General features: G+C 38.4%; 1 protein-coding gene across 4 annotated transcripts; it reads left to right on the forward strand.

Moving 5' to 3' along the window:
- Positions 1–1,182: 1,182 nt before the first annotated feature.
- On the forward strand, positions 1,183–7,169 carry LOC149013517 (putative trehalose-phosphate phosphatase F). 4 transcript variants are annotated; one of them, XM_089159211.1, is made up of 13 exons: positions 1,187–1,658; positions 3,862–3,978; positions 4,076–4,588; positions 4,683–4,823; positions 4,921–4,992; positions 5,092–5,220; positions 5,327–5,383; positions 5,477–5,578; positions 5,695–5,772; positions 5,885–5,954; positions 6,412–6,482; positions 6,584–6,676; positions 6,779–7,169. In XM_089159211.1, exons 3-13 carry the CDS (start codon positions 4,289–4,291, stop codon positions 6,836–6,838), a joined length of 1,173 nt encoding a protein of 390 aa, XP_089015337.1. In that variant the 5' UTR covers positions 1,187–1,658; positions 3,862–3,978; positions 4,076–4,288; the 3' UTR covers positions 6,839–7,169. The 4 variants fall into 4 exon arrangements, with proteins under 4 accessions (XP_089015340.1, XP_089015337.1, XP_089015339.1 ...); XM_089159213.1 differs by having other exon boundaries at positions 4,083–4,588; XM_089159214.1 differs by lacking the exon at positions 6,412–6,482 and having other exon boundaries at positions 1,183–1,658.
- Positions 7,170–7,470: the final 301 nt, after the last annotated feature.

The following is a 7,470-nucleotide window of genomic DNA, read 5'->3' on the forward strand; positions in this document are numbered from 1 at the left end:
TAACGTGTAAAAGGAAAGAAGGGTCTAATAAGTAATAACTCCCAACTCCAACCGCCTCCATGGAAAAAGAAAGATTAAATTAGTGGAGTATTTGTTGCATGAGATCACTCCCACATTGGCACTTTGTGAGTATTTTATATAAGTATATACTTTCTTATTCTCCACGTTTCCTGTTTGGTTGGGGACGAAATGTAGGCCATAACTGACTGGGAGAATGGCCCGGGTGAGGTTAAAATATGTGAGCAACATTTGACCCAAACTGTCCAATCCAAACACTGGAGAAAGATCCAGTTTCGACTGCAATAAATAATTCAGAACGAACCATTTGCGCACAACAGGGAAAGGAGCTCCTCTGCTCTCTCTGCTCTGCTCTGGGCTCTTCGCCTACTTTTGAGAAAGGATACAAGAGCCAAAACAAAAGAAATGGTTTTTTGATCCCTAACCAGAGACACAGAAAGGAAGGGCCGAGCCAGAGTGGAAAGGTCTCTCTATCTTTATCTTTATCTTTATCTCTCCTGTAGGAGGGATTCAGGTCAGGTGTCCTTCCGTAACGCTTTGGCCCACCCAACAGAGAGGAACAGTTGCCAGCTCGGACTGCGAAACCATGTGAAACCGGGAATCCCATAACACGAGAGGGTCTGAGAGCACACGTACAAAAGCTGGACCGCTTTTCAGTTACAACTTACAACCTCATCCATAACATAACCCCCCACACCTTCATCACCATCATCAACGCCACCCAGATTTCCGCACGTGAACGTGTTAGCCCCAGTTTGCTCGCCACGTGGATCCATCTTGGCCGTTCTCTTACCAGATATGGTGCTTGTTTGCTGGGCCCACTCTGATGTGTTTCCACGTCACGCTATGCGAATACAGGTGTCGTCATCGTTATGGACCGCAACACTCAACCCGCACACGTGTAGCTGCTGGGTGCGGGTCCACTTCGGGGCCGTTTGGTTTCCGACGCCAGGAGATGACCGAAACATATTTGGAATTTTCCGAATTGCTTTAGTATAAAAAAAAAAGAAAAAGAAAAAAGAAGCTAAATTTTGGTATTTTATTATTGATGGTTCAGTTACTATTATTTTATAAACAGAACGCAAGATTTTCTCCCACAGAAAAATGAAATGCAAGATTTTGTAATTTTTCCGGTGGTGTTCCCCGGTTCAACTACCGAGTTGCCCTGTTTAGCGTGTCTTCTTGCCTAACGAGATTCTATAAATACACGAGCCTCTCGCCTCCTTTCTTTTCTTCTTCTTCTTCTCTCTGTCTCTTTCTTCTCTCGTTTTACTCGCTTCCTAAGCGCGCCTCTCTCTCTCTCTTCCCTCTCCATTTCCCTGTGCTAAATTTCTAGGGTCTCTGCGATTCCTATTTGCTCCAATACCGTTGCTTTTCATTGTCTTTTCTTTCTTTGGTAGAATTCTGTTCTTCATTGTCGACTTTATAATTTTATATTCTTCTTCTGCTCGTAAACAACGCTGTTTCAATTCTCATCATCTCGTCTGTGATCTGTCGGTGTTCTCCCATCAGCTACTTTTTGTTTCCCCTTTTCCGGTAGATAGCTTTATGTTCTGAATCGGAGGTATCTGCATTTTGTAGCTTTGTTATTGTTTTGGTATTGATCCGTCGAAGGAGGTTTTCTGATGCTTCAGAATCAGGTAGGAAATGATTCTCTCTCTTCTTTTTTTTATCCTGCTTTGAAATCTTTAAGATTTCTCGTGTAATAGGCAATGCTGTTGGATTTAATAAGAGCAGGCCATTGATTTGAAGCCAATTATTTGCTTGTAGGAGGAGTTTGCTTGCCTTTGTTTTCTTTTGCTTAGTAATCCGCATTGACGGATTCATGTTTCTTCTTTTGATTGATATTATCTTGTGCTATACTCGGCCTTTCTATTGTTTTTCTGGATTGTTTCTATTCTTGGCAAGTCATAATTCGGAAAACGAAAGACAGGCTTACTTAAATAGGAAGGAACGATCAACCAGCGAAGTCTTTTATATAAATTTTATCGATCTGGAAGTTAATCGCCTTTCACGGTCTGTTGATACGAGGGTTTTGTTGTGAAGTTTCCATTTTCTTTGTTTCAGATCAATTCGGATCATGATTCTTGTCACTCCTCCATTAAATACGCTTGTCATTGTGGGTTGTTGTAATTTCTGATAATCAGCGTAGGAAAGCTGCCGACATTCATCTTAGTATTATTTTCTATTTGGAACTGCATAGGATCCGAAAGCTGTGAATCAGTGAGAAAGCAATGTCTGTATTCTCCTTGATTTCTTTCACTGTTACGATTCTAACTACTGCGTTACACGTCTAGAAGGAAATTAGGTCAAAACTCGATGTCTTTTTGTCTTGGTCAATAGACACAATACATCCTGGTCTAAGTTCCTTCCTTCCTTCCGTTATTCTACTGGCCTTTTGGACACTTACAGGTCATTTCCGACTGCTTTGGAGCGGTACTCAGTTTCAGAGGGGACAAATTTCTGGAGGTTTTGTACCTTTATAAGTTTTAATTAATATTTTCTAGATAGTTTTTGTTGGTTGATCCTTTGAATTGGTGTCCGCCCGCTCCAAATTCTTGATCGCTTCAGTGCTCATATGTAGGCCCCTTCGTGTTTGCTTTAATTTCCTGGCCACTGCCTGGCGTAGGACGACTTTGTGCACCATCTATCTGTATATCGTTCCGATGGGCCCCTTCCAAAAATTGATCGGTTTAATAGTTTCTTTTCATAACTGACCCCAGCAATTGCTTCCACAATTATTTTTTTATCTTCATCTGCCGATGCATTTAATTTGTGACTTCACTGTACAGATCATCGAGTTCTCCTAATTTTTTGTTGTTTACCTGTTTTAATCAAATTGTTTACCTGATTTTAGTCGAATTTTGTGGCCATTAGTTTTCCTATGGGTCCTGTTTTGCTGAACCAGAATTAGCGGAGAAAATTAGTACCAATTTGGCTGATTAATGCACTGACAGCTGGAGAATGCAGTTTGTAGTCCTTTTGGGGTATAGGAACTTTCATTTGGTTGTTTTTTTCTTCTTCAAATCATGGTGACAAGGTGGAGATGGTGGGAATAACTTGTCATAACTATCAAACTTAATGACATCAATACTGTTCGTTGATTGTTGATGTTCAACAATTTACATATCACTGCCGTCCAGACTTTTCTTGTTTATGAATTTCTTACTCTCTTAAAAGTCTTCTTTTTTCTAAATTGGATGGAATATTAGAAAACGTAAAATCTGTAAAATAGCATAGGTCAGACCCTGCAGTTTATGTCACAGTAGTTTGTTATCACTATTTTGTATTTCCCTTCTCTGGGCTGTTATGCCAGTTGGGTAAGTAGCCTCATTGTCAAAGGAGCAAGAACTGTGTCTTTATCTTATAAATTCAGCTATTTTTCATGAATCTTGAGAAGTTTTTGGTATTAATCTTTTTAAACTACACTTTTGAAGTGTAAAATTTACAGTAGTTCTTTCTCTTACCAATAATTATCTGCAGGATAATGCTTATTCTCAGTTTAATTCTTGTATGGTCTTTTACAATCATTAGCAAGTGGTGTATATCGTGGAACCTTTTGCATTTATGGTCTCTGTATATGATAAGAATCAACTGAAACTCTCTTCTCATTATTCCCATTTCATGAATTTCCAAATTTAAAATTTTATTTTTTTGGGGTAATGCTATGCAATTGTTGATTGAGTTATTGGAGAATGTTATAAATAAATATTTCACCTTTTTTCTCAAGTGATAACTTTGATGATTTGTTTCTCAACTGATGAATTTAGATCAGCATGTTACCTGACAAGTTTGTTTGTGATAGCTATATAATGAGTGTTTGTACTTTTGTATTTCATGCAGAAATAGGAGCTTTGTGCTGGGATCTGTAAAGCACTTTTGTCATCTTTTCTTGTCATTCATTGAAAAATGATGTTCAGTTATCCAACATAAATGCTGGGTAGATTTGGAGATGAAGAGGTATATAATTAATGATGCCCACTATTTTTTTGTTTTATGGAATTTTTGATGTTCATAATATGACCACTTTCATTAAAAGAAAATCCCTGACTGCCAGTTTTCAGGAAGCCTGTGCTTGATGGACTGCTCACATAACTGTAATGACAAGAAAACTTTGATGAGGTGGCTTTTCATTGACAAAAAGGTTGGGTGAAAATTTACCTGCAAGACTGATTTGGAATTTCTGATTCAATTAATCTTAGAAGGACCAGCTACTCCATTTCTTTAACTTCATACAACCATTTCAACCATTTCTGCTAATCTGGATCCAATGGACTTAAAATCAAACCATGGTGCTCCTGTTCTCACCGATCCTGCACCCATTAGTAAGTCTAGATTAGGCATTCGTTCTAGTCTGTCGCCTTACTCATCAGCAGGAGCGTCATTCTCTTCTAGCGTGTATCCAACGATGCCTAGGAAGAAACCCATTCCTGGAAAACTTGATGACGTCCGTGCCAGTGGGTGGCTTGATGCCATGCAAGCTTCTTCACCTCCTCGCAAGAAGCTAAACAAAGAATTGAATGTTGAGGCTACATCAGATGACACTGATGTTGCTTACCGTTCGTGGATGGTATGTTTCCTAAATTAGTTAGGTGGTTTTGATTTGTTTAGTGGAGAATCTTGCGGACATTAATCACTCATCCATCATGCTTATGTTTCTGCAGCTGAAGTACCCATCAGGACTTTCTTCTTTTAATGAAATCATGAATCATGCCAAGGGGAAGAAGATAGCATTGTTTCTAGATTATGATGGGACCCTGTCGCCAATTGTGGATGATCCTGACTGTGCATTTATGTCCAACACTGTAAGTTTCTACCTCTTTGGAAGTCCCCTTGGTTTGCTAGGGAAGTTATTAAAAATTTACTCATTTCTTTTTCTGAATTATAGTTACATATTTTCAGATGCGTTCTGCTGTAAGAAATGTTGCAAGTCATTTTCCAACTGCAATAATAAGTGGAAGAAGTCGTGATAAGGTAACCGCATGATATTTGCATGGAATTCTTCTTCAAGATGACCTTTATTTTTCACTTTGTACTCACCTCATCCCTCCCCCGTGGCTGCCCTTCTTTTAGGTGTTTGAATTCGTAGGGCTAACAGAACTCTATTATGCTGGTAGTCATGGGATGGACATCATGGGTCCAGTCCAGAATTTTGTGTCTGTTAATGATCATCCAAGCTGCATTAGGTCTACTGACATGCAGGTAACTTAAGGTGCTTCTTCTTTAACAAAATAATAATAACCGCAAGAAACAGTGAATTACAAATGGGTATTCTGCTTTGAAAGTTACTGAAATCTTTTAACTGCAGGGCAAGGAAATCTATCTGTTCCAACCTGCTAGTGAGTTTTTACCCATGATTGATGAGGTTCGTAGTTGCCTGTAGTAATGTTTTATGCTGTCAACAAATTCATTGCATTCTAGTGATATAAAAGGAGATTGATATATTAGTATTATGCAGGTTTTTAGATCTCTTGTCGAGAAAACTAAAGAAATTGAAGGCGCAAAGGTTGAGAATAACAGGTTTTGTGTCTCCGTACATTACCGAAATGTAGATGAGAAGGTAAGGTTGGTTGTTAAGAGTCTAAGTAGGCTATGCTTTCACTCTGAATTACTTGTTTTTTTGACCTGAACCTGTCGGAGAAATTTCGCCTCATTTTGCTCTTGTGGAATTTCCAGAATTGGACTACAATTGCACAATTTGTCCATGATATACTAAAGGACTACCCACGTTTGCGGTTAACCCATGGGCGAAAGGTAATACTTGATGTATGGTAGAGTATATATTTCCTTGTATATTTACCTTTTTCCTTTTCCTTACCTGATAATTTCCCATCCTTCCTTTGGAATTTCATACTTCAATGTATAGGTTTTAGAGGTCCGTCCTGTGATCAACTGGGACAAAGGGAAAGCAGTTGAGTTTATACTAGACTCACTTGGTAAGTCTACCGTGCCAGATTTCATGCGATCCATATGGAAATTACTTCTTAATTTTAGCCCCTTTGAATTTTTTTTACCATTCTTTAATCCTTTTTTTTTCTTCTTTGGAGGGGAGGGGAGGGGGGGGGGGGGTAGGGAGGAGCACGAGGTGTTTGCACACAATCTTAATTGAGGTCTAAATTTTGTGGACAAATAGACTCAGGATCCCCTTCTCACATGTCAAGTTTCAACCAAAATAACTTGCCAAAAAATTACTAAGTGGAGCATTGGAAAGTCCAACTGCCTTATATTGGTTTATTAAACTATGAGAGTGGGTTTGCCATAATGGTTGAAATTAGATACATGACCAATCTAGACTGAAGTGTGCCAGACTACAAAACCTTTTGCCATTTGTTTTTCGTTTTTAGTTGGACTGTTCACACTCCAATGTTATGCATTGTGTTAATGATAATGTAGGGTTAAGCAATTCCGATGATGTGCTTCCCATATATGTGGGAGATGATAGGACAGATGAAGATGCGTTCAAGGTATAGTCATTGTAGGTGGTGATAGATTCTTTTTTACTGAGTAAAGTCAGTCTATTCCTGGCATCTCAGTGTATAACATCTGATCATGAAATTCCTACCAGGTCTTACGAGAAGGAAATCGTGGTTATGGTATCCTAGTGTCTTCCTTTCCCAAAGAAAGCAATGCATTCTACTCTTTGAGAGATCCATCTGAGGTATTTTTACTGAGGAAAATCTTTGAAACTCGAGGTGCTCCATTTCTGGTTGTCTTTTTACATTTTGGGTTAATTGCTACAAATTAATTACGGCATGTGCAGGTAATGGAATTTCTCAAATCCTTGGTGAAGTGGAAGCAACTTACGGAGCATGTCAAATAGGAATAGGAGCACAATATGGTGGTGCAGTCAGTTAGTTATACTTATGGTAGTTCCTGACAAATAAAATCAGGTTGGGCGAGAGGAGTTACTACTAGTGTTCATATTCGAAGCTGGCATTTGTAGGGTATGCCATGTCGCACTGTGAACGAGTGCTTCTCATCCTCCTCCATACAGGTTTTTCGTCCCAGTTAATGGTTCTAATATCTTCCGTTCTAGAATGTATTAAATCATTTTTTCACTCTTCTACCATTTTTGGTCCTAGAGTTCACCTATTGCAAATTTATTGAAATTTATTTGTATCTATATACAATATCATAAAATGTAAAGAAAATCAGAGACGTGTTGTCTTTTCTCTCCCCCCCCTCTCTCTCTCTCTCCTTTTGATCTTGAGAAATCGTAAGGGGTTTCATAGGTTCGTGAACAATTCATTGCGTCTATAGTTACACAATGTACAAAAATATCCAATTTTAATATACTAGATGCAAATTGGAATGCTATTTTTTATTGTTTTAAGTTAATATTGTCTAATATTTTACTAACTTTATGAACATTCACAAATAAATCGTTGATCTCAGAGCCCTTGGTGGTAATTTTATAAATAATGCAATAATACAGGTTCATTAAGTCACGAT

The sequence above is a fragment of the Hakea prostrata genome, chromosome 6 (genome assembly GCF_041222555.1).
Source record: "Hakea prostrata isolate BN-2017 chromosome 6, UWA_Hpros_2, whole genome shotgun sequence".
NCBI classification, from domain to species: domain Eukaryota; kingdom Viridiplantae; phylum Streptophyta; class Magnoliopsida; order Proteales; family Proteaceae; genus Hakea; species Hakea prostrata.

Bases quoted from the DNA above. Each gene is read 5' to 3' on its own strand.
- LOC149013517 (XM_089159211.1), top strand. From the start codon at position 4,289: ATGGACTTAAAATCAAACCATGGTGCTCCTGTTCTCACCGATCCTGCA. The intron at 4,993-5,091 runs GTAACCGCATGA...CCCTTCTTTTAG, and splicing joins GTGGAAGAAGTCGTGATAAG to GTGTTTGAATTCGTAGGGCT. The intron at 6,483-6,583 runs GTATAGTCATTG...AATTCCTACCAG, and splicing joins CAGATGAAGATGCGTTCAAG to GTCTTACGAGAAGGAAATCG.